Source organism: Peromyscus maniculatus, chromosome 7 (genome assembly GCF_049852395.1).
Source record: "Peromyscus maniculatus bairdii isolate BWxNUB_F1_BW_parent chromosome 7, HU_Pman_BW_mat_3.1, whole genome shotgun sequence".
Classification (NCBI taxonomy): domain Eukaryota; kingdom Metazoa; phylum Chordata; class Mammalia; order Rodentia; family Cricetidae; genus Peromyscus; species Peromyscus maniculatus.
The window spans coordinates 39817993-39845435 of NC_134858.1; the positions used below are offsets into that span (position 1 = coordinate 39817993).

At 39.3% G+C, this 27443-nt stretch overlaps 1 protein-coding gene across 5 annotated transcripts in view; it reads right to left on the reverse strand.

Moving 5' to 3' along the window:
• Arhgef12 (Rho guanine nucleotide exchange factor 12) overlaps positions 1-27443 on the reverse strand; it is a 139559-nt gene that overhangs the window by 42268 nt on the left and 69848 nt on the right. For all 5 annotated transcript variants that reach the window (XM_076576065.1, XM_042280724.2, XM_042280723.2 and 2 more), the window contains 10 exons: positions 21161-21259; positions 20339-20388; positions 16424-16481; positions 14081-14259; positions 12824-12901; positions 12526-12645; positions 9848-9988; positions 4383-4457; positions 2462-2554; positions 203-313 (listed from right to left, as the gene is read on the reverse strand). In XM_076576065.1, coding sequence (XP_076432180.1) covers positions 203-313; positions 2462-2554; positions 4383-4457; positions 9848-9988; positions 12526-12645; positions 12824-12901; positions 14081-14259; positions 16424-16481; positions 20339-20388; positions 21161-21259 — 1004 coding nt within the window. The remainder of the gene's footprint in view (positions 1-202; positions 314-2461; positions 2555-4382; positions 4458-9847; positions 9989-12525; positions 12646-12823; positions 12902-14080; positions 14260-16423; positions 16482-20338; positions 20389-21160; positions 21260-27443) is intronic.

Here is a 27443-nt window from a genome sequence, read left to right on the forward strand (position 1 = left end):
GGGAAAGAAATGGAAAAGACAGAGTGAAGCAAACAAACAAACACAAAAGGAAGTAATTTAATTAATAACATTTGAAGTATCCTGCATGCCTATCCTTATATGTTTAGAAAACAAGTCTGTCTACTCATTTTACAGATGAAAATTCTCCAGTACATTAATCATTATGTGGAACCTGAGTCAGGTGAACTATAAAGTATATTACCAATGTTGCAGGGTCAAACTGTGAAACTACATGGTGTAAGAAAACAGCCAAGTGAGCAGGGCGTGACTTCAGCAGTTCAATGCTCTGGAAACAGCTGCACTGCCCATTGATCTAGAGGAAGAAATTATTGCACATCAGTCATTCTCGATAATTAAATTAAAGCTGCACTGTAAGGCCAACTGAACACGTCATCAGAATTTCCTTTTGACCTCCTGTTCTGGTTTCAGCCTGGAATGTCCCCACAGGCTCATGTGTTAAGGGCTGAGTTCCCACCTGGAGGTGCAGTTGGGAAGTGGTGGGAACATGAGGATGTGGCCTAGGTGGAGGACAGAGGTCACTGCAGAGAAGCTTGGAAGGGTCTGTTTTGTCGCAGGTCCCTTCCTGTTTCTGTCTCTGTCTCTCCCTTTTCATTTTTTTCCCTGTTTCTTGTTTTGTTTTGTTTTACCTGTCTTGTTCTGGGTTTTGGTCTTGCTATGTACCCTTGGCTGGCCTGAACGCCCAAGCTAACAAACTCAGAGTCCTCCTGCCTCTGTCTCCCAGGTGCTGGACTTGTTTTTTGTTTGTTTGTTTGTTTGTTTGTTTGTTTGTTTTAAATAAAAATTCAGACATGAGGGCTGGAGAGATGAGTCAGCAGTTAAGAGCACTGGCTGCTCTTCCAAAGACCTGTGTTTGGTTCCCAGCATGCCCATGGTGGCTCACAGCAGTCTGTTAACTCCAGGTCTAGGGGTTCTGGAGCCTTCTTCCAGCCTCTGCAGGCACCAGGCACACACAAAGTACACTAACACATGTGCAGGCCAAACACTTATACACATAAGATAAAAATAAGTAAATTGAAAATTAAAACCTTCCAGATGTTGGTGGCACACATCTGTAATTCCAGCACTCCTACAGCCTGCTGGGAGGAGGAGACAGAACGTGGAGAACTGGCCCGAAACTGCACAAGCAGCACAGTGGCAGAAGCAGTAAGAGAGGCCGCCTCCAACCGTGTAAGGAGAGCACCAACCCCAGTTCTCTCTGAGCTACACGTGTGTGCTGTGTCATATCGACACACGTGAATACACATTTCCACATGCATACACAACACTAAATACATCCTAAATAAAATTAAAGAGATACATGTGTCGTGACTGTCGGGGGTCATTCTAGTAATGCAAGTCCAGTTCAATACTGTAATATTAATCAATGCAATCTATCTTATTAAGAGAGTAAGTCAGAAAAAAACAATAAAAACGAATCATCCTAAGTCATTCAACAAAATTCAACATCCAGTCAAGATTTAAGGAAGGAAGGAAGGAAGGAAGGAAGGAAGGAAGGAAGGAAGGAAGGAAGGAAGGAAGGAAGGAAGGAAGGAAGGAAAGAAGAAAACTCTCTTGGTCAAGCTGGGACTATTCTTCAGGTTATACCCCTGTCAGTCACGTGCTTAAGCATAAAGGACTGAGCACTTTCTGCCTACGGGGCCTTTATAAGGCAAGGATGCCTCCAAAATGACTAGCCTCGTGCAAAGTCCAGTCAGCACCATACAGCAAGAACAAGAAACAGAAGATACATAAAGTGACAGAAAGAAATAAAGCCATGTCTCTAGGAAACAGTGTGAACGTTATATAAAAATTAGAGTATTTTTTGTTATTTTTGTTTTTGAAAATAAACTGAGACAGGATCTCATAATGTAGCCAACACGGGTTAGCTTCAAACTAGTGATCCTCTCGCCTCTTAGGGGCTCCAAAAACTTCTTTGAAAAAACTACTAGAGAGTGGGAATGGTGGTACATCCCAGTAATCCCAGCACTTGAGAGATAGAGGAAAGTGGATGAGAGGTTCAAGGTCATCCTCAGCTACACTCAGAGTTTCAGGCCAGCCTAGGCTACATGAGACAATGTCTCAAAAATCTTACTAATATAAAAAGTTCCTAAAAGTAGCCAATGAATTTAGCAAGACCTCAGGGTAAAAAAATCAAGAATTAGGCTCATCATATTCCTTCCATCAATGAATAACTGGAATTTGTAAAGTTTATTTTTAGGTAACATCCCACTTCCAAAACAAAACGAAACATTCAAGTACTCATAAAATGACCTCATATCTGCAGTCTGCAGAGTTAATTTCTACTGCTCAGAGCTAAAATAAGCAACTAACCCAAGCTGCTTTGTTTTTAAGATTTAGCTTCACACCCTCAACAAGTTTTATTTCATCTTCCAAAGAATGTTTATCAAATCAGACATCTTAGAAAGTTGAAAAGTTAGTATTTTAGAGCAAGTACCATTACCTGCTCATGTTCAGTACCAAAATCATCATCCTCTGCTCCAATAATATGAGGTGCTCCACGAGTGGAGGGACTGCTGACGAGAGACTGTGTGTCCTGGAAACATCAGAGAAGAATAACAGACAAATGATCCAACGATCACAGGCAAAGACAGAATACAACCAAACTACTGGGAAGAAGAGGCTCACAGGTATGGTGGCTACACCTGTGAGGAAGACATTATTTAAAACAAATGCATGACTCACATCATCAATGGAGTTTCTTTTTATAATCTTCTTTGAAGTGCTTTGTTATCAAAGTATCTGTTCTCAAAGGTTCAAAGTGAAATGTCCACAAAAGCACTGGTTGCTTCTCAGGAAGGGGGTGGAGGGTAGGGGTCCCTGGGACTAGTAAACCATCTTTGCTCACTACACCCCTTTGGTTGCAAAAGTCCTAACATTTTTAATACTTCACTCATTAATTCACACATACTTATACCTTGTAATGAAAGGATATAAAACTGGGTTACATCTTTTTTTTTCTCTTTTGTGATGCTAGGAATAAACACAGGGCCTTGGTCATGCTAGGCTAGAGTCTGACATTGGCCTATATCCCAATCCCTATTCTATCTCTACATCTTAAAAATTGTTTTTATTTTCTCTAACCTCGAATTTTTAATATTTCAAAAACTAAGTGAAACAAGAGACACTTATTTTAAACAATTTCAATGGTCAAATTTTCATTTTGTAGCTTAACTGATGTCTCTTAATTATTCAAAACATGTTGCTAATAACACAAAATTATGTTAAGTCTTTTACAATAAAATTTCAAGTACATTTATTAAAAAGTAAAATAATGGGGCTGGAAAGACGGCTCAGAAGTTAATGAGCACTTTCTGCTCTTGCAGAGGACCTGGGTTCAGGTCTCTCACCCACATGGTGGTTTACAACCACCAGTCCCAGGGGAATCTGACGCCCTCTTCTGAGCACTGCAGGCACTGCACACATGTACACAGAAATACATGCAGGCAAAACACTCATTTAAAATATCAAATAAAATCATAATGCTAAAGCATCCAATTGAGAGTATGTAAAATCTAGAGCCACTGAGAACTCAGCAAATAAACAGACTTGCCACACAGCCTAGAACCTGAGTGGAAAGGGAGAAGGGCAGAACTGACTCCACATCATACACATACACAATAAAAATGAGTAATCGTTTTTAAATCTTATTAAAGAATTTGAAAACCCAGCAACTGCCTCTCTAAGTAGATACCCAAAAATACTGGAAGTCTCACAGTGGTGCATGAGTGAGCATACACACATTTCTTGTATCTACACATCACATTCTGTTTAATATATGCACTGAGAAGGTGAGGGAGAAGAGTATTATTCAGTCTTAAAAGAGAAGAAAAATCTGGCACATGCTACTTGATATAAGCCAGTCACAAAAGAAAAAATATTATGTGATTCTGTTCGTGTGAAGAGGTCAAGTAGTCCACTCACAAAAACAGAAAATGTGGTGACTGCCAGGGGCTGGGGACAGGGGACACATAGATTGAGCATTTCAATGGGCACCAAATTTCAGTTGAGGAAGACAAAAATACTCTGGAGACATAAAGTGGTGATAGTTGCAAAACAGTGTGAATATACTTGTTTTTTGTATTTTAAAAATAGTTAACAGTAAATTTTATGACATATTATGGTATAATAACACACTAATAATGCTATGGACTATTTTTCTACTTATTCAAATCTTTCCTAAGTTCTTCCAATAAACTTGTGTTGTGTGAGTTTGTTTGTCACAGCACACGAGACCTTCCCAGCACAGCTCAGCTGTGATGATGCACGTGCTAGCATGTGTCCACACTGCAGTCACTCCCCAAACATGCAAACGGAAAAACAAAAGGCAGAGGTGACACAGACCGCATGGATGTCATACTCACAGTGTCCTGAACTCCTTCACTTCTCTCCGGGGCTTCCTCCAGATAAATTCTTTCTTTCAGACCGCTCTTGGGACTCTAATGAAATGAGAACACACACACACACATGCACCAATTCATTCCAGTAAGCAACACGTGAAAATGAGTCAGGGGAGAAAGATCTACGTTTCCTGTGCGTATTTAAAACGAAGTATCCTTCATATAGTATGTGGCTGGTACCCTTATTCCTGCTTCTAGTTAGTCACTTATTCTCTCAGCTTTTCCATTTAATACTGAAAATAATAGAGAACCAATGAAACCGTCTCATCTACTCTTCAGTATGGGAGCAACTTATCTTGTTCATAACGATGAACAGGCATATTCCATACCTCACTCATTATTTCAAATAAAACTCTAACTTTATCATCTTGCTTAGCCTCTGCCTTATCGAACTATCTCTACCTCTCTCCCAGTGACCAAAACCAGATTATTCACATTAGAATTGATGGTTCACATTAGCACCTATGAGTTAAAAAATATTACAGTCACAGTCATACAACCTTCACTGGTCAACTTTGGAATTCTTAAGAATACATACTCTCCGAAAAAAAAATCAAAAAGTATTTATCCTGTATGCAATGTAGTCATTTCCTCAAACAGAAATATCCCTCCTGGAGGAAGCAAGGAGACTAAGGAGGCTCAAGAAACTCAGAAGAAATTTACAGCACTCGGGAGTCTTTGTGTGAGGATATTATCAGCAAAAACAAATTGCTGGGACACAGACATAGCTCTTTGTGGTGTCTGTACTTGAAAGCTGTGCAAAGGACTACCATAACGCTGGTTCCTTGAGTCATCAACTAGGCAGGGGTAGGCTTTTTTGGTGATGCAATTGCCTGAGTCAGTCAACATCCTGTGAGCAGACTCAATAAACTGATTCACCAAGTAGGTCTCACACAGAATCATCTCTGGTTTGTCACTGCGCTCTCTGAATGGGATGAATAGAAACAATGTCCCCAGGAAAAGTATCACAATATTGCATTTTCTATGCAAGCTACATTTTAGGGTAAACTAACAGCTAATAAAAGGAAGTTTTTCCAGCTACTAAATATAGAAAAAAGACAAATTATGCTTTTGAAACCCCTAACTAAATAAAGGATCTAGGCATTTTGACCCTGGGAGGAAGGTAAAGAAAATTATATAACAGACTGATAGAGAACTTTATAATGAAAAAATCAAGCATTAACACCTTAAACAATCACTCACCTCCTGGTGTGACAGGATGAGAGGAACCCAGTACTACCCATGTATTGTTCTAGCCGAACAATAACGATCAAACCTTAAGCTGATTGAAACTTTAGAGCTAACTATAAATTTTCAGGAAACAAAGATAAGGGAACAAGTTATAAAATACCAAGAAAAGACAGTCAGAAAGTGAGCTGTTTAACTGGATATATGACCTGATTTTTTTTTTCCCAAACAAAATAGATCAAGAAAAAGAGGGAAGGAGAAGGGAGAGGAAAGGAAGAGAGGTGATAAATTACATATCACCCCAAAACTATAAAGACCTTGCCTGAATCTTGACTGAAATAAACCAGGACTGGGGATGTATTAATGGGGGACTCTAGCATCACAGTCCTGGGTTTGATCCCCAGCATCATAAAACAAATCAAATAAAGAAAATACAAAAAGATCCTTATAAGACAATTAGGGCAATCAAACTATATGCTAGGAAAATATTAACTCATAAGGTTTGATAATACTAAAGTTCTATTTTAGAGTATGGCACCTCTTAAAGTCACATTAATGAAACAGTCTTATATGTAAGAACTGGAGTCATAGACAAATTTGAGCTGAGACTGGGGGGTGTGATGGGCTCATTATGCTCTCTATATTTAGAATTATCTGATTTTTTTTAATATTTACTAAAACTTTATTATTGAAAAACTTGCATATAAGCAAATCATATAGAAAGATCAACTATACCCAGAGTCTGTCCGTCTCAGAGAACTTTATACAGTTAGAGTAGCCACTATGAAAAACTTTTCAAAATAAATTTTTTAAAAAATGAAAACAGGGGACTAGAGAGATGGCTCAGAGGTTAAGAGGACTGGCTGCTCTTCCAGAGGTCCCGAGTTCAATTCCCAACAACCACATGGTGGCCCACGACTATCTATAATGAGATCTGGTGCCCTTTTCTGGCCTGTAGGGATACATGCAGACAGAACACTGTAAACATAATAAGTAAATAAATTAAAAAAAAAAAAACAGGGATAGAATTGAATTGAATTGTAGATGATGTGTATGTCACTTCTGAGGAAACTGGTTTGTGACATTCTTTTAAGCCTTCATCAAACTGAGCAACAGTGGGATTTTTAAAACCACAAAGCTAGCAGGAAATTATTTTTAAAACAGAAGAGGGCTGGGGAGATGGCTTGGTAAGTAAAGTGCTTATGCCATAACTATAAAGATGTCAGGTCAGAATCCCCAGAGCCCAGCCCAGCATCCATGTGAAAGCTGAGCAGAGATTACTGTAACCCTGGTCCTAGGAGGCAAGACAGACAGTTCCTGGGAGCTCACTGCCTGGCCAGACTAACCGGCGGGTAAGATCCAGGTTCAGTGAAAGACTTGTCTCAAAAAATAAGATAGATGGCAACAGAAGACAGACCTGATTTTTTGCACCCACATGCACACATGAATATGTGTTTCCACCAGACAGACAAGCACAGAGAGAACAAATTCTAAAAACCAAAATTGCTAACTCAGAAGACTGATCCCTCCGAACTTACTGCAGTACATTTCAAAGGAACACAGAAATCCATGAGCTGCTTTTAGCCTCAATGTGTCAGTTTGAATTAAACAAATTTGTGGGAATTAAACAAGTTTGCTATGTGTTCAGTAAGTAACTCTGGACTATATTATTTTCTCAGGATTTTCACAGTTTTTATTTATTTGGTCCTAGATTCTTTATATAATGGTAATACTACTTAAGATATTGTGAGACTAAAAAGAGTATCTCAAATCATTAATATAATCTCTGGCATGGAGTAGGCATTCACTAAATGGTAACTGTTAACCATTTAATACATATCTTTTAAATTCCTATTAAGCCAGTCTCCTTTTCTTACAAATACCCCTGTCTCTTGATCCCAATTTATTTTCTATACTGACATTTCTGATTGTGCTCCTTGTCTATATAAACATGATAAAGCCTAAATACTTTACTCATTTTGTTATTTGTCCTGGCTAGTTTTATATCAACTTGACACAAGCTAGAGTCACCGGAGAGAAAAAAAAAAACCTCAATTAAGAAAATGTCTCCATAAGATCAGGAGGCAGGGAAGTCTACAGGACATTTTCTTAATTATTAATTGATAGGGGAGGACCCAGCCCATTGTGGGTAGTGCCATCCCTGGGCTGGTGGTTCTGGGTTCTATAAGAAAGAAGGCTGAACAAGCCATGAACAAGCCAGTAAACAATACTCCACCCCTTCCATGACCTCTGCATCAGCTTCTGCCTCCAGATTCCTGCCCTGTTTGAGTTCCTGTCCTGACTTCCTTCAATAATAAACAGTGATATGGAAGTGTAAGCCAAATAAACTCTGTTCTCTCCTAAACTCTGTCCTCTCCAACTTGCCTTTTGGTCACAATGTTTCAACACCGCAATAGTAATTCTAACTAAGACACTATTTATTCTAATTCTTACCAATTACATGGCAGAATTAATGTGTTGTAATGACTAATTCTACACTCATCAATTAACTCCATTTTATAAAGCTGTATTTGAAAAGCACAGACTTTAACTGTAACATTTCCTTAAATACAAAATAAAATTCCAGTTTCGTATCCATACCACTTGTTCTGAATGCCCACACTCTGGAAATGCAATAGGTAATAGTACAGAGGGCAGCGGGGCAGTACTGCATCACACACCAGAGGGTAGATGGTCCTGAGCAGTGCTGCTACAACAAGCAGAGAAAGCCCTCACACCTCCTCCAGCCTTCTCATTTCCTCTCTGGTCTTCCACTCACAATCCTGACATTCTAGGTTGCTCTAAACTTCCCTTTCTTACAGAATGTCATGTTCTCATGTGTCAGTCAGTACCTTTGTATTTTTGAGATCAGTCCTGTGGAGCTAGGTGGAGGCAAATCACTTACTGCATGACCTCCCTTTGGCCTCAGATTTTTCTTTTGTAAAGTGACAGCAGCAATATTTCATAAAAATGTTTTCAGAATTAACCAACATAAAAAATGTTAAAATTTACCAGCACTGTGTAATAACATTTGATAAATATTAGCTATTTTTCTTGAACAACAGAACTTTTAAAATTCTGTCATCATCATCATCTTTAAAAGAAAGAAAGAAAGAAAGAAAGAAAGAAAGAAAGAAAGAAAGAAAGAAAGAAAGAAAGAAAGAAAGAAAGAAAGAAGAGAAGACAGTTCTCAAATTTTCCATGCCTCAGAAACTGAATCAGTGAGCCAAGCCTCACTGAGGTAGCCTAGACAATAGCTTAGACCATGGCTCTTAGTCCTCCTCATCTTTAACAACAGAGAACATCACACTGCTCATCAGTACTTGTGTGTACCCAAGTCACAAGTTGTAATACCTCTTCTACACACATGCACACTACCGTAATGTTCTCGCCTTAAAAACAGTCATAACTCACTGATTCCACAGCTGACAGATATAAAACAGTACCTCAGACTCTGCCCTCCTCATCCTTAGAGGAGATGATGATGACCTATTTCTATGTCTATCGCCATTCACTATGTATAAAATGATGTTGCATAAGCAATGCTGATAGCCTTTCCCTTTCTTTTTTGTTTTGGAGACAGTCTTATTATGAAGCCCTGGATGGCATGGAATTCTCCATGTAGACTAGGCTAGCCTTGAACTCACAGAGATCCTCTGCCTCTGCCTTCAAAGTGCTGGGATAAAAATTTATGTGCTATCATGCTTGGCCTGTTTTACCTTTTAATAATCATGTTTCAATCTAACATGTTTTTATAAACAAATACCCATATTCATCTGTTAGTCTCTGTGTGAATCAGGACAGAGCTGTCAGTTAACCTAGGCTAGTAGCTGGAGTCTAACAGGATAAAGGCTGCTTCTCTTTGTAATGGCAAAGTGCCTCATGATTCAAGACTGAGTCATTCTGACCACAATTGGAATATTAACATGCTCTTAAAGATACCAACAGTTGGCCTCTCATTTGAGCAAAAAAGCACGGGCATTAGCTTCTCAATCCACAAACAAGAAGCCTGCTGGGAAATTCCATCCCTACAAGAAACACTTGGCAGTGAGTGCCTGAGGGAAAAGTGAACTCTGGAATTAAAAGTTTACATATAACGGTGTTCAGAACTTCTGTTCATCAAATTGATATATAAAGATCTTTACTATAAAAGACAACATTTTGAATGCACATAACTTAAGAAAGGGCTATGACGAGAATGCAAGAAGATACAGACTGAGATTGAGAAGATTAATGCTTACATCTGCATTGTCACTACTAGGCCGAGAAGCATCTCCGCTGCTCCCGTCGGTCCTGTACAGGCCATCTCCAGGATCTATTTCTGCCTCATTGACTATTAGGGCATCACCCAACGGCCTGGAGGGTGCAATTACAGTGCCATCCTAAAGCAGATTAAAGAATTACACATAGACACAATCATACAAGAGAAAAGCAAACAGTGGCGATACCTTCTACATGGGTGCGGCTAAAGGCTAGCTACTGATGTGACAAAAATACTGAAGGTAAAAATACTTAAAGAAAAAAACATAAATAATTGTGAGTTCTAGAAACCTAAAATGAACAATCATTAAGATAGGGAAAGCAATATTTTAACATAGGATAAAAGTTCCAACAGCAAATAGCACCATAAACATTTATATTTATATACATATATATATGAGCATTAACTTACATCATTTAGATTATCTGCCCATTAGTAAAGATTATTATACTACTACTTAAATGCTTCCCACTACTTCTGAGTTTCATTACATGTCCAATATTTGAACACATGTTATAAAGGTAAACTACTGAAACTACATTTTTACTGTTCATCAGATAAATACATTGTTTTTGTTCAATAATAAAAACACAAAGGGTTCCTAATACAGCTCAGTAGTATAGATTGACTAGTATTTATGAGGCAGTGGGTTAAATCTCCAGTACTATCAAATACATCTATATGAGCGTACACACACACACACACACACACACACACACACACCATTCCTAGAGCACAATCATCAAAATGAAAAGAAGTATGTAATGAAAAGTACCACTAAAGCAGGAGACCTGACATCCTATGTCACCTGACCTAGGTCACTTAACCAGTTTAAGCCCTAGTTTTTCTAACCACAACACGGTATTTTACTTTAAAACTAGCAAAGATAAATTCTCAAAAAATTCTTGTCATTTCTGTGAAGATAGGACTTTTACTAGTTCAAAACCAGTAACAACTTATCAGCTTTTACATATTTTAAGTGCACAGGCAAAAAGTAAGTAATTCTACAAGCAAGTTGTCTGTCTTCCTTTGAAATGAAGTACACAAAGCCTCATGCACCTCAAATATGAACATTACAGAATTTCTGACTGAGAGTTAACTGCTGGCTTTCTAATCACAGGTCCATCACTCCCATAACTTACACCTTTACAGCAAGTTCTACTAAACCCTACCTTAAAATTACAATAAAAATTAGGGGTATTAAGACCTTAAATATGAAATTGGGTATAGTGGGACAAGCCTGTGATTCCAGCACTCAGGAAGATAAAGCAGGAGAACTGCTGTAAGTTCAAGGCCAGCCTGGGCTACATAGCCAAGCGTGAGGCTAGCCAGGACAATACAGTGAGACCCGTCATCCGTAAAGAAAAACAAAGAATATAAACATAGCTAGTTAAGGTGAGCGCACACCAGTAATCCCAGCATTTGGAAGGATAAGGCAGGAAGCATTATAAAAGTGTCATCCTGCCTATAAAAAAATAAATAAATAAATACTGCCGGGCAGTGGTGGTGCACGCCTTTAATCCCAGCACTCGGGAGTCAGAGGCAGGCAGATCTCTGTGAGTGTGAGAAAAGCCCCAGCTACAGAGCTAATTCTAGGATGGCCAAGGCTATTCCAAGAAAGCCTGTCTTGAAAAACCGGATGGATGGATGGATGGATGGATGGATGGATGGATGGATGGATGGATGGATGGATGGATGGATGGATGGATGGATGGATGGATAAGTAAATAAATAGAGGATGGATGGATGGATGGATGGATGGATGGATGGATGCTGAAACCTGGGAATCTTCATAATGCGTTTGGATTTCAGGGTTTTATTTTGTTCTGTTTTGTTTTTGTTTTTGTTTTCTTTCTTCTCCTAGGGTCAGTTTCTCACTTGGTAGCCCAGGCTGGCCTCCAAAGTAGATCCTCTTCCCTCAGCCTGCCGCCCAATGTGTCATGATTAGAAGCATGCATGCCATGCCTGGCCTTGAACTCTAGTTCTATCACTTTCGATCTGAAGTCACAAAACTTCAGATAAATAGTGCAATCCCACTCTAAGTCTCAAGTGCATCTGTAAAACAGAAGAGAACAACAGTACCTAACTTCAGGACACTGAAGAATGCCTGTCCATGTATTTGCCACAATGCCCTTTAGTGTATAAAAGCCTCACATCCTTACTTAAAAACATACCAGCTGTCCTCTTTGTCAACCACAGAAATGCAACTATTTTCAACTACATTTTTGGTTTGTCACATCAAAGCAAAAATACTCAACTCTTTCTGAAAATTACATTGGAACAAAAGCAAGCAAACAATCAGAAGCCCACATTTACTTTTGTTAATCATTATATCCGTAACATCCTACACAAAACATCCTGTAGCCTATGCTAGAAAAATCACTTTAAAAGGCAACTATGAGGGCTGGAGAGATGGCTCAGTGGTTAAGAGCACCGACTGCTCTTCCAGAGGTCCTGAGTTCAATTCCCAGCAACCACATGGTGGCTCACTCACAACCATCTGTAATGAGATCTGGTGCCCTCCTCTGAATGCATAATAAATAAAATAAATCTAAAAAAAAAAAAAAAAAAAAAAAAAGGCAACTATGAATCTGACACATTCCCAGAAAAAAAAATGTTCCTGTAAATACTGGGCAGAACTTTCAGTAATGCCACTACCTGAGCAGAGCCTGTGGCTTTGGACAGCTGCTCTTGCAGCTGAGGGATGTGTTTCTTGGCCTCCTGGATCTCCTTGAACAATCTCTGGGTAGCTGTCCGGCTATAGTCTTCTTGCAGTAACTGAAAGATATAAAGACAGTTCAGGAATTAATTACTTAAGTCATGAACAGAGAAGAAGCCCACTGCTAACACAACAGTTGGTGGCACCAGCACAATTCTCTTGACTGATGATGGGCAACAGCGATTCTACACACACTCAGTTTCCCTGACCTGCAAAGAGCCCATGCTAACTCCGTACCTGCAGCCGCTCCTGTTCTTTCTGTAACATTTTTTTCAGAATCTCTACTTTCTGGTTATGGACCACATTGTTTTCCTCCTAGAAAAGAATAAGAACACAATACAGGGGAAATGAGGCTAAAACCGAAGGCCGAGAGATGGTGTTCTGTGTCAACTCCAACTCCAACTCCATCCTTTAGGATGTTCCTACTCCTGGCAGTTATGAATGAAGACAGTTCATTCCATTAAGTTACAGAAACAGTTCTGCCTTTTCATTTCACCTTAGTAGACTATGTCCAAGAGAACATTAAATGTGGGTATCAGTTGGAGAACTGGAATTACAGAAGTACAAATCTGTTATTGCTACTTTTCTCAACTGAGGCATTACTATCAATCCTCGGGCTTGGTTTTAATTTCCAGTTTAGCCTGCCCGAAATCTGAGACAACTCCCAACTCACTGCTCCTTGTTTTACAAATTCCTATGTCTCCCTATAATCCTGCTATAATCACACCACTCTCCCACTCACAACAGTGTTGAATGGATTCTCACTGCTTACTCAGTAACTTGTAAACTTGCTCAGCAACTGTGAATCCACGATGACTTCCTTTTGGTAAGCCATCTCCCACCACGTACTCCTTAGCCAGCACAAGTGAGGCAGAAGTCTCGCTTTTCTGACAGTGCTGGTACTTCGCTGGCTCTCCAGCTGTTTATTCTGTCTCCTCCATTTCCTCTCCATAGCCACCACTGTTACCCATTACAAAAAGCTAAATTCAAACACAACTATTCCATGAAGATGTTCTCCGTCACAACTGGATGTGTTTTTTCCTCACACAACTTAGTATTTTCCCCCTTATGTCTACATTCTGTCTCTTTTGGTTACTTAGAGTCTTAACATCAGTCAGTAAAGGTTTATTAAGCACCTCTAATATGTCAAGCAGTATTTCAGGCATTAGAAACACAATAGTAAACAAAACAAACTCCTATCTTTATAAAGTATACACTGGAAGATGACCAAAGACTCTGAATATAAGCTAAAAGTATAATCATATTTTATTAAATGGTACATTGTTTTGTATATGGCAAGTGTCTAATAGTTGTTCAACTAAATCTGCCACGACAACAACTGTTCCAATTAATTATGTAACTTCTATGTTAAGCAGGTATTTCTAGACTCTTGAATGGAAGTTTGCTAATAAGTTTAATACATCAACATTCTTCATATAAAGCAGAGGAACTTTATATAATTGAGCATCTACTGAGAAGATGTTCTGGTCTTACCCCCATGAGCACAGGACTAGTGATTCTCTCCATATTCCCAGTTGCTCCAGGGGAATGAGGGGATGTCATAATGGGAGACATATGTCCAATAACTGATGACTCTACTTCAGAATCAGCAAGTGGAATCTGGGGCGACCCAGGTGGGCGTCCCTGGACAGTGAGAGCTACATAGGAACCAGCTTCAGGGGGAGGGAGAAGAAAAAGAAGAAAAAATAATAGTGTTAAGAAACTTTTTCAAAAACTTTTCATTCTTTTTTTCTTTAACTGGAGTAGTGGGAATCATACCAAGGGAATGCACATTAGTCAAGCGACTTACCCCTAAGATAAATCTGAACCCTTTTAAAATACTTTTTATCTGAGACAGCCTTACTGAGTTGCCAAGGCTAAGCTAGAACTCATTCTGCAGCAAGGCAACCTTTGAACTTGTGATGCTACTGCCTCAGCCTCCCACTTGGTGTGATCACAACTGTGCACCACAATGCCCAGCAAGCATACTTTGCAAGGCTTTCAGCATTACTCTCTGTGAGAAAGCCATTCATTCCATCTTACTAGTCCATATGCTTGCTTCGCTCTAGCTCTTTTTAGCCTTCTTTAACTGGTTCAAAGGAAATCAGAGTTCAATAACTCTGATAATGTTTGGAATGGGCATTAAAAATTAGGCCACAAGATAGCTCATTATTATAGGTATGGTACCCAAGGTTACTTAAGTAATAAGGAGGCAAAAAGCCAGGATATGATCTTTAAAAGAGATCAATATTAGGGCTGGTGATGTAGTTAAGTCTGCAGAGTGCATGCCTAGCATGCATGATGCCTCGGGTCCAACCCTGGCACTGTATAAACCAGATATGAGGTTTATGCTTATAATATCAGCACTAGGAAGGTAAAGACAGTAGTATCAGAATTCCAAGGCCAACCTTAGCTATCCAGTGGGTTCAAGGTCAGCCTGGGCTACATTAGACTCTGTCAAACCCCCATTCCCACTGCCATTCCCCAAAAAACGGCCTTAAAAGAACCCAGGTTTAATTGTTGTTGTTTTAAAAAGAAACTCAGTTAGTTGACTAAGCTGGACATGGTACACACATGTAATTCCATCTCTGAAGAAGCTGAGGCAGGAAGGCTCAAGTTCAACACCAGCCTAGGTTATCCAGCAAGTACCAGTCAAGCCAAACCCACACAGTATAACCCAGTTCACTGAATTTGTTCCAAAAGAATCTATCTACTCAGTAAGAAAAATTAAGTGATTCTGGTTGGCCATAAATAATTCTTTTTTTTTTTTAAGAGTGTACTTACTATGAAATGATCTGACCCAATCATACATTCCTTTTATTTTCAGCTTTCTCTTTTGACTTTTTTTTTTTAAAAAAAAAAAACATGACAAATACTCAACACTTAGGCCAGACCAGAACAGTGAGAACAGGCTTGTTGAGATGGAGAGACTCCTTTGTGTCTTCTTTCTACTGCTATTGCAACAGTCAAGCTGTCATTGGTGCAAAGAATGAAGTCACTGGAAACACCTCATTTCTTCTGCAGAGTGGGTGGGAAAGTACCAACCAAGTAAAGCTGGGGCTCCAGGAGTGTAGCCCAGTCCACACTATGGTATGTGGTCCAGACCACACAATTCCACGATCCTACACACCCACCCCATAACCTTCACTTATAAGCAAAACTCACAAAAAACACTGATTCCTCTCTTGAACCTGTAAATACAGAGAAACTGAGGCCCAAGTGCTAGAGTTTGTCCTGCCTCACTATCAGCTTAGAGAAGCACCACATCCTTAGACCCTACATTACATGAGCACTATCAGCCGCTAAATGGCTAAGTAGGCCAAGACCGAGCTGAAAGTTATAAATGCATAATTTTGCACTTCTCCAGAGATTTTCTTGAAAATTACAGGAGCATTTACTGATTTGAGGTAAAGGAATTACACTATATAATTTCTGAAGCTCTTCAGGACATTCTGATTCAAACTCCTTGCTGTCAAGTGACTTGTGCATACCTTTCAAATACATGTACTGAAGCAGGAAGTTAACAAAAGATAATTACTAGCAAGTTTTTACCATAGACCTCCCAATGTGTGTATATGGGGGGCAGAGGGTGGAAAACACCAGGCAAGAGGCTAAATCTAGTTCACAGACTGTTCTGTCTGATGAAGTTTTATTAGAACCTAGGCACATTCATTCATGTACATATTGCCCGTGCATGCTCTACAATAACAAGCTCCAGTAGTAACTATTTAGTTCATAAAGTCTAAAATATTTGCTATTTGGCCAGTTTCAGGAAAATGCTTGGTGACCCTTTTAAGGGTTTGAGAAAAATATTAAAAAGAAATAACATTCACCTACATCTGATTAGTTTCACCACCTCCAGATGGTTTGAATGAGTCACCAAAGTCCCATTCACCTATGAGAAAATGAAAACAGTATGTGTTAGGCAGATCTGATTAAAACAATAGCTATATAGTGTCTCTAGGAATTACTGTGTACTGATTATAATAAACATTTGGTCCAAATTAATTTGCACCACTATATATTCAGCAACAAAATGAACTTGAAACAAAACAAGACCTTCATTTAAATGTGATAGTACATCCAACCTGTAGACACCTGACTACATGCATCTTAGGATAGGTAGGAAAGCAAGCCAATACATTTATAAATGAAAATGTCATGTTGCAATGTAAAAGGGATGAACATCCATAATTTAAAGGAAACTGCAACTTAGTCAACATGATAAGTACAAAATATACTTGAAACAGATTTACAAATCCTTCACATTTGGGGCTAGAGAGAGATGGCTCAGAAGTTAAGGGAACTACACTGCTCTTCCAGAGGACTCAGGTTCAATTCCCAGCACCCACATGGTAGCCCACAGCCATCTGTAACTCCAGTTCCAGGGAATCCAATGCCCTCTTCAGATTTCTATGGGCATCAGGCACAAATGTGGTGCACAGCATACAGGGAGGCAAAATATTCATATACATTAAAAAAAAATTAAGTTTAAAAACAAAAGGCAGCTGGGTGATAGTGGTGCAGGCCTTTAATCTCAGCACTCGGGAAGCAAAGTCAGGCATGAGTTCGAGACCAGCCTGGTCTACAGAGGGAGATCTAGGACAGGCACCAAAACTACACAGAGAAACCCTGTCTTGAAAAAAAACAAAAAACAACAACAAAAAAAGCCAACAACAACAATCCTTCCCAGATTTGTTGAACTACTCCAAACAAAAAAAGATGTCTTAGGGCTAGGGATGTAGCTCATTTGGTAGAGTATTTGCTTAACATGCATGAAGTCCTGGGTCCTATTCCCAACGCTGTATGAACTGGGCATTGGTGATACATGACTGTAATCCCAGCACTGGGGAGGCGGAGGCAGAGGATCAACAGTATAAGGCCAGGCTAGCCCATACAACAAGACTCTATCAACAAACAAAAATTTTCTTTGCTTTTAATTATTAACAGTTGAATATTTTTTCAAAATTATAATCAAAAAATAAAAAATAGTGATTATGTATTAATATTCGATTTACTTTTACTTTTCCAAATACAATGTAATCTTTATAAAGAAACTTAATTTTCAGACAAACTAGGTATAAAAATGTTATCCAAGGTCTCCATTAAATGAAACAAGTTAAGGTAAAAATATCAAACATGGAGTTAACATTAATTTTAATTTTTTTCTCTCATGCAAGTAATTCCAACTTAAAGTTCAAATACATCAGTGTAGGGAGCTGTGAGTACAGCTCAGTCAATAAAGGGCTTACCGTGCCAATCGAGCACAAAGACCTGAGTCTGATCCCCAGAACCCACACAGAAACGCTAGGCGTGGTGTCAGGCACTTGGAGTCCTGGTGCTGGGGAGGCAGAGATGAGACAAGCCCGGGCCTTGCTGGCTAGCCAGCCCAGTCTAACAAGCAAGCTCTGACCAATGAATGAGCCTGTCTCAAAATCAGGTCAGCAGCACCTGAGTAACAGCACTGGGGGTTGGCCTCTGGCCTCCATATACACATGTATGCATGTACACACATACACACATACACACACACACACCTCCATGTACGCATGTACACACACACACACACACACACACACACACACACACACACACGTACAACATAAACACAATAGAACCACAAGGAAAAAGTATAACAGCATGCTCATCATGTCGCCCAGGGGTGTTGCTGCTAACGATGACATTTCATATTTGAGGTAACCTTTAGCATGCAAACATGGGCACAGACACTCGGCTTTTCATCTATCATGCCGTCATCTCTCAACGCCGACACTGTGAACCTTGTCAACCCAGTCTTTCTATTGTTGTTATTCTTTGAGAGGTCTTACTATACAGATGGCCATGAACTCTCAATCCTCCTGCCTCATCCAAGCGCTGGGACTGCAGTGTTAGTTGCCATGCTGCTTTAATCTAGTCTTTCTTAAAGCGATGGGTCTTTTGCTCTGTCCTCAGTTCATGCACACTTAGGTTGTGGGTGTTGACAAGTTTTCAGTATATAACAAATCTATGTGGCACATTTGTATACATATTTCCTTAGATATATCCCTAAAAACAAACTGGCTGATCAAAGGTTGTACACTTAAAAATTTTAATACATATTTACAAATGTCTACCAAACAGACTTTACCTGACACTGAAACAAATGAAAGAAGCCATTCTACCGTAACTATTTTATGCCAAGTGTGAATCATCAATCATTAAACAATGATAATGAAATACATTTTTCAAATATCATTTTAATTTCTACTTCACTGTTATCAATGACATTGACTATATTCTCATGAAGAAGCTATTTACTTCAATTACTCTGGGGAATTATCTGATAAAAATTATTTGTCAATTTTCTATCAGAAGTATTATTTTACTAGTAATTTATTCATTTAATTTATGTTGTTTTTTTGAGACAGGGCCTGTAGTCCTGGAACGTGCTAGGTAGACCAGGCTGGTCCCAAGTTTGTAGATGATCTTCCTGCCTCTGCTTTCCCAGTGTGTGTATTACAGATGTGTCCCACCAAACAGGTTTACTTTTTGTCATTAAAAGGTGCTTTGGGGCTGAGAGGGTAGCAGAGTGATTAAGAGTGCTCGCTGCCTCATGGAAAACCCTGGTGTGGCTCTCCAGACCCACACGCCCAACATGATGTAGGTAGGGTTTGGGGAGCAGGACAGGGGCAGAAACAGAAGGAGTGCTGGGGCTTCATTACTGCAAGTCTAGCCGAGTGGGGTGGGGACTCCATGGGCAACAAGTTCAGTGAGAAACTCTACTAGGAAATAAGGCAGGCCAGGCAGGCCAGGCAGACCAGGGTTCCTCTGGTCTTCACACATGTGCATACACATATACCTGCAACACACGGACCTACATGCACATACCATGCATACAGTGTTCTTTACAATGAAGGGTATCACACTCTTAATGTATTCAAATACTTTCAAGAATATTCTCTTCTTCTATATAATTACCTTTAGGTAATCAAATTATTTAACTGTTATAGAGAAATCACTGAGAAATCCATTCCTCTTCTAATGATCCGAGTTCACAGGGCTTGGGCTGAGGATATACTTCAGCTGGCAAAGTGTCTGACTAGCAGGCATAAAGCCCAGGGCTAATTCCCCAGGACCATCTAAACTATCCATGGTGATGAGCACCTGTAATCCCAATACTTGGGAGATAGGAAAATCAGAAGTTTCTGCCCAGCCTGGGTCACATGAAAACCGATCTCAATGAACCCTCAAGGCCTGTTTCTGATCTCTAGTGTTTTATAGTGGAGTTTGTATTAGTCACAATTTTACTAATCTACACCATCTCCTCCCAAACATGACACACTTTTTATTCAGCTACTCATTTCTTACTTTTTTACTTTTTGTTTGTTCTTGTTCTGGTGCTGGAGATCAAACCCAGGCCTGGACTGTGCTAGCCCTCTATCAAAAGCTCACCTGTAACAATAATCAATTCGCAAGAAACAATGCACTAGCAAAATCCTACTTATATGAGTATTTCCTGCTAAGAGATTAATTTGAACAAAAATGAGTTTTAAAAGGTGAGCTATTTTCCTACTTGAAAATAATATGACTCCGTTTATACAAGCCTTTTATTGTGCCTTTCAGTAAAGGGTGATGTTAACTTTTAAAAAAATGAAGTAAGTTTGTATAAAAGGCAGAGAGCTAGTTTTTATAAAAAGTCTAGGTGGAAAAAAGAATATTGATAATGTGTGTTCTACAATCACACCATGAGTTCCACAGTAGACTTCGCTTTACCTTGATGATTCGATCACCTGTCTGTACTCCAGCCCGCATGGCTGCTCCATCTGTGTAAGAAAGGAATTGCTTAACATGTGATTCACTGATACGTCTTCTTGAAAGAGAAGTAATGTAACAGCAGTTAAAGCATGGGCTGAAACGGATGGCAGACTTGGGTTCAAATCCTATTCCCACCATCCACTGCTGTGTGAGACTTGTTTATGATTTTTTTACTTGAAGACTCAATATCATCTATAAAGTGTTCCCACCTTTAATATAGTATTATCTACCTGAAATTACAGCACCCAAAACAAAAGAATCCACTGTATTATAATAGCAAAAGATATGACTGTCATTTGGGACAAACATCCATATCTCTTTAGCCTATCTCTACTAAAACATCACTTTAATGCTACAGAGAAATCGAGCTGCAGAAATGTCGGGTAAGTGATGACATGTAAAACATCACGACCAAGAAACTGTGTGGTTTCCATAGCTATAGAAGAGCTGTCTTCTTTCTATAAAGTCACCTGGGACAAATGAATTCTATAGCCCCATAGACAAAAACAGCACAAAGGGCCACATCCTGCAGTCTGTATAAGTCTATAAGAGACATCACTGAAGCTTTGTTATGCTTTTTCTGCTTGCTTCAAAGTGACAAAACCGGTTTTCGTCTTTGAGACAGGGTCTCACTATACAGTGCCTGCTGGCCTGAAATTCACTATGTATACCAGGCTGTCTGAGAAATCAGAGATCCCCCTGCCTCCACCTTCTGGTGCAAAGATTAAAGGCAATGTGCAACCATGCCCTGAAACAAAACTATTTTTTAAGATGCCTTGCCTTCTTTAACAGACTGTACGAAGACTGGATTGTCTCCACTGACTGTCAGCCCAAATCCATTGTCGTCTTTCTGGATGATCACACAGCGTTGAACAAGACCTGCAGAACAACCACAGAGTAAGGGGGGGTGGGGGGGAGAAAAACAGAACAGAAGACAGTGAGTATGTATTAGTGATGAACTGTTTTCTACCTGGAGAAATAAAAGGTAACTCCTGAAGCTCTTATGAACATTAACCCCATAAAACAAATATAAGAACATCACAAAGAACCATGGGTACCAGTGTCAATGGAGAGTGGAGTGGACTACCAAGGACAAGCTATAACAAACTGGAAAGGATGGATTTTTAGAGATGAGACAATTAAAAGGAAAGCCAATTCACAGCTATGCTATTAATTTATAATAGAAATTCTTCCCCCGGCTCTGTGCTTTAATTTGTATTTCACCCAAGAAAACCAAATATTATAGGCTTATTGGTTAGGAACATCATATGGAAAATTTCAAAGAAATCCAAACTTAATCTCGGAAAAATATACTGAAGGAAAGAGACTGTAAAAGACAGGAGCTACGTAGAGAATACCTGCAGTTATTCTCCCAAGAGCTAAGGGAAGGGAAAGAACAAGAGAAAGCAGAAACTACAAGTACCTGTAAACTCAACTATTTCATCTCCCGCATATACTCAGCTGGTTCCTTCTATCTAAATAACAAAGAAAACTGTGAAGGCAAGAAAAGAAAAAGAGGAACCCTGCAGACTAGAGAGATGACTCATGATTAAGAGCACTTGCTGCTCTTCCCAGCACCATTGGTCCAGAAGGCTCACAAATGCCTGTAACTCCAGCTCCAGGGGACCTAACACCTTCTTCTGACCTCCTAGGGTACCCACACACATATGTTACATATACTTCTACAGACATATACACATACATACAAAAGAAAAGAAAAAAATATTTTTAAAAGAGAGAAAGTGGAACTCAACCAAAGAAAGAGTAATGTCCCAAAGTAGAACCCTCATTAGTTCTAGTTTATGAGTGAGCACACCTGAAGACCCTACACTCTGGGTTAGCCAGAGACTTGATGTATGCTTTCAGCTTCACAGACATAGAGCAGTTCATCAAAAGCCAAAGTATATGACATGCAAAATAACAAAAAGATAATGAGGATCAGAAAACAAAAGCTCTAATAAAGAGTTTGTAAATAATCTTTATTAATTCTGATGTATAAAAGATATAAGAACGATTGCAGAGCAATGATGTATTCTTGTTATTTTATACTCTTTCTGATGACAACACCACTACATAAGCACACTAACACCAAAAAGTGGAAAGACCAAACCTCCACATAGATCTGAGCATCAATCTGAGCATGCACCCTACACAAATCCAACATTAAAAACCCTGAGGCTGAGGACACATGGCACTGCTTTTCCTGCATAAATGTTTGAGCTTAAACCAGGAAGGGGTTTACACAATATCAGGCCAAAGGCCTAAACATAAGACCTAAAACTTTAGCACTGGCTAATCTAGGCTCTCTCAGGAAGCAGAAGCAGGAAAATCTAGTGAGTTTCAAGGCCAGCCTGGTTGGTCAACATAGCAAGTTCCACGCCTTCTAAAAAAAATAAAAAAATAAAAAATAAAAATAAATAAAAGTTTTTTTAAAAAACTAAAAATACTTAGAAGACACGAAAGAAAAAATTTCAAGACCTTAAGACAGTGGTTCTCAACCTTCTAAATCAGTTTCTCATGTTGTGGTGACCCCCAAACACAAAATCATTTCATTGGCACTGCACAATTGTAATTGTGCTACTGCTATGAATCGTAATGTAAGTATCTGATATTCAGGATATCTAATATGCAACCCCACATGTTGAGAACTGTTGCCTTAGAAGGTAAGCACAGATTTCATAAGACACAAAATGCACCATCAAAGAAAAAACTTCTGAAGAAACTGTAGCAATGAAAAGATAAGCCATACACAATGGAGTATAAAATCTAGTAAAGGTCGGTGGTGGTGGTGGTGGTGGTGGTGGTGGTGGTGGTGGTGGTGGTGGTGGTGGTGCACGCCTTTGATCCCAGCACTGGAAACAAGCAGACAGATCTCTAATTTTGAGGACAGCCAGGGATACACAGAGAACTCTGTCTCAAAAAAAGAACAAATAAATAAATAAAATAAAACAAAAAATAAAATCTAGTATAAACTCTGTGTCCAATTTAAAAGCAACTCCAGTGGCTGCAGAGATGGCTCAGCAGTCTAGAGCACTGGCTGCTCTCATAGAGGACCAGGGTTCAATTCCCAGCACCCACATGGCAACTCACAACCTCCTGTAACTCCAGTTCCAGAGGATCAGACACTCTCTTCTGGTCTCCAGGGACACCAGGAATGTATGTGGTGCATATATGTATATACTGGCAAAGAATTCATTCACATAATATAAAAATACATCTTAAAAAAATGCTTCTTTAAAAATCTAATTCAATAATGAAAGACATATTAAAAGGAATAAAATATTTAAATGAACATAGGAAAAACACACCAATAGTTAAAAGATATATGCAAGGTACTTAACATCTGCAACATTCAGGGAAGTCTGAGTTCAAACCAGAGTTCAAAATACTATACACCAATGAGAATGGCTAAAAATGAAAAGACTGAGCACACCAAGTGTTGGCAAAAATGTGGGTGACTGAAATTCTCTTAACATTGTTGGTTGGAGTGTATAAGTTCTTGGGAAAACAATTTGGAAACTTCCTATAAACCTAAGATTACATTTACATATGAAAACAACTCAAATGTCCATCAACAAAGAGAAGGAGAATTATGGCACAGTCATACAATAAAATGTTATCTTTTTAGAAAAGGGAAAAAAAGGAATGCTTCCATACATACAGCACATATAGATGAATAACAGAAGCATCATGCTAAATACAGGAATACACACCCTACAACTCCAAGAAGGAGTAAGAGAGGCTGAGCTACAGCAGCAGGACTCAGAAAAGGATCACCAGGGAAAAGCAAGAATGACCACAGCTGTAGCAGGAACAAGGACATTTTTTGAGTGATGCACATGATCTGTCTCAATTAGCATAATGGTTACATGAGTATATTCAGTTGCCAAACTGCTTCAAACCACATAGTTAAAAGAGTATAGTCTTATTTTTTTAATAATGCCTCAACAAAACCAGCTTGCTTTCTCTCTCTCTCTCTCTTTCTCTCTCTCTCTCTCTCTCTCTCTCTCTCTCTCTCTCTCTCTCTCTCTCTCTCTCTCTCTCTCTCTCTCTCTCGTTTGTTTGTTTGTCTGTTTGTGACAGCATTTCTCTGTGTAGCTTTGCGCCTTTCCTGGAATTCACTCTGTAGTCCAGGCTGGCCTTGGAGTCACAGAGATCCACTTGCCTCTACCTCCCCGGTGCTGGGATTAAAAGCGTGCGCCACCACTGCCGAGCTCTACACCTTCTCTTTAAGCCTAAAATACATTACTGCTCCACATGGACATGTATTTGTTTTTATTCCCTCACTGATCCATGCCCCAAGGGTAGGGATGCTCTACCTCGTTAAGAACCTGGTGTATAGTCCACTTGATAAAAGAGGAAATTCTTTAAAAATTGATTATGTAAATAGTGAAATTCCAAAAACTCATAAACATGCTTAGGGCCCTAAAAGACTACTAAGGTCTGGGATGTCAGGATTCTGCTTTATCCCTTTTAAGTGGCTTCTGCCTGACACACTTTTTAAATTTTTGTTTGGGTTTTAGAGTTATTTGGTTTTAGGTTTTTGTCGTTGCTGTTTTTGCTTGTTTTGTTTCCTTTTGTTTTGTTTTTTTGAGATGAGATCTCACTATATAGCACAAAATGGTCTCACACTGGCAATTCTCCTGTGCTGGAATCACAGGCCTGTGGCCCCTACACCTAGCTTTTCCATTCTACTTCTAAAGGGGATTTAAAAAAATAAAAATAAAACATTAAGGGTTTCTCTTCCACCATGTCTTCCATATTACTCATTTTGGTTATTCTGAGTACCTTTGGAGGTGAGGACTCAGCTCAGTGGAAGGGCATATATTTAGCAGGTGGAGAGCCCTGGATTAGATAGCCTGCACTCTCCCCACCTAAATTTTTAACTGCTAATCTGTAATGCTGGTGTACTTTAATATGTAAGAATTAGGCCACTGCAAAAAGCAAGTAAGTTTTACACATACAGCCAATTCAGAATCTACTGAATCCAAATTATCAGTACTATTCTGACCTAACCCATGTGCTATCTGCATACATTTGGATTTGTGGTAATAATAAATTGATAACTAAACAATTCAAGATTCAGAAATCTTGGGGCTGGAGAGATGGCTAAGTGGTTAAGAGCACTTGTTGCTCTTGCAAAGGACCTGAATTCAGTTCCCACATGGTGGTACACAACTACCTGTAACTCCAGTTACACAAGCATATATGCTAGCAAAGCACATATGTGTGTGTGTGTGTGTGTGTGTGTGTGTGTGTGTGTGTGTGTGTGTAATATATATAAAATAAGTAAGTCTTTAAAAAAAAAAACTAGAAAAAAATTGAGAAATCCAGTCTCTCAAAATGCTCAAATCTACTGTTACATTCCACTCAAAATCAAATCAAAGTCAGGTATGGTTAATATATTATGCACCCGAATAAACTTATCTGGGGGTCAGAGAACAGAACAGCCACTATATTAAACATAGGTTTAGGCAGTGGTAGCACATGCCATTAATCCTAGCATTCCAGAGGCATAGATCCATCTGGATCTCTGTGAGTTCAAAGCCACACTGGAAACAGCCAGGCATGGTGACACATGCCTTTAATCCCAGGAAGTGATGGCAAGAAGCAGAAAGGTATATAAGGCATGAAGACCAGGAACTAGAGCCTTTTTAAGCTTTTAGCTTTTAGCAGCAGTTCAGCTGAGATCCATTCGGATGAGGACTCAGAGGCTTTCAGTCTGAGGAAACAAGATCAGCTGAGGAATTAGTAAGGTGAGGTTGGATGTGGCTTGTTCTGTTTCTCTGATCATTCAGCATTCACCCCAATACCTGGCTCCGGGTTTGTATTTATTAATAAGACTTTTTAAGATTCGTGTTACAGTCGGTGTAATGGACTGCACCTTTACTACAGCATTGAGGAGGCAGATGCAGGCAAATCTCTGTGAATGTAAGGCTAGCTGGGGCTTCAGAGTGAGCCCTGTCTCAAATAAGTAAATAAATAATTTTTAAGATCAAATGATTCTTATTCTTGAGAGAAATGATCTACTTTTGAAAGAAGGAAAGTGTTGGCTTAATTTAAGGAGAGATTCCTCCTGTAACACTGAAATCACCTACACTGGCTAAATTATCACCTTGTGACATTCTGGGATGAGAAGAGTCACCACAGGTTGAATAGCTGGTTCCTAGTGGGTGGAACTCTTAGGTGTATCCTTGTTTCAGAAGGTGTGTCACTGGGAGACAGCTTTGAGGTTTCAAAAGAATCAGGCCATCCTCAGTGTTCCTCTCTCTCTCTCTCTGCGTCACGGTTATAGTTAAAGATGTGAGCTCTCAGCTACTGCTCCAACTGCTTCCTGATGACTGCCATGCTTCCCACCATCAACAGTCATCAACTGTGACCTTAGGAAACTGTGAGTCCCAAATAACCTCTTTCTTCTGTAAGCTGCCTTTGTCATGGTACCTTCTCACAGCTACAGAAAAGACCCACATCCTTTGTCTTCACAGTTTTACTGAGTGTCTATCTGCTTGTCACTTAGCACCAGTATGTAGGTGCTATGAAAAACACAATAGTACTAGGAGTTCCTGCATTCAAAGAGCTCAGACTCAGCAGGAAAGGACAACACTAAAATAAGTTTAAAAACAACCAGGGTACCACAGATTATTTAGTAGTTTAGGGTACAAAATAAAAATAGAATCCTAACTCCAAAATAGCCATTTTCTGTCATGTATGGTATAAAGGCCTGTAAACCTGGCTCTAGGGAGATGGGGGGGGGGGGGGAGTTGGGGTGCGTGTAGGGGGATCAGGAGTTCAAACTCAGGCCCAGCTACATAGTGAATTTGAAGCCAGAGTATAATACATGAGACACTGTCTCAACAACAACTAAAAATTAAAAAACAAAACAAATCAAAAACCCACCAACTTTAGCATTCATCATTTTAAGTCTTCTGGTTTTTACTACATATACAGTCCATCATTTGTTTTGCTGTTAAATCTCTTACTATGAAGTTTATAAGCATAACTATCATACAAACTCAGAATGAGTTTATAAGGTCACTATCTCTTAGGTAAGAGCTATATTCTA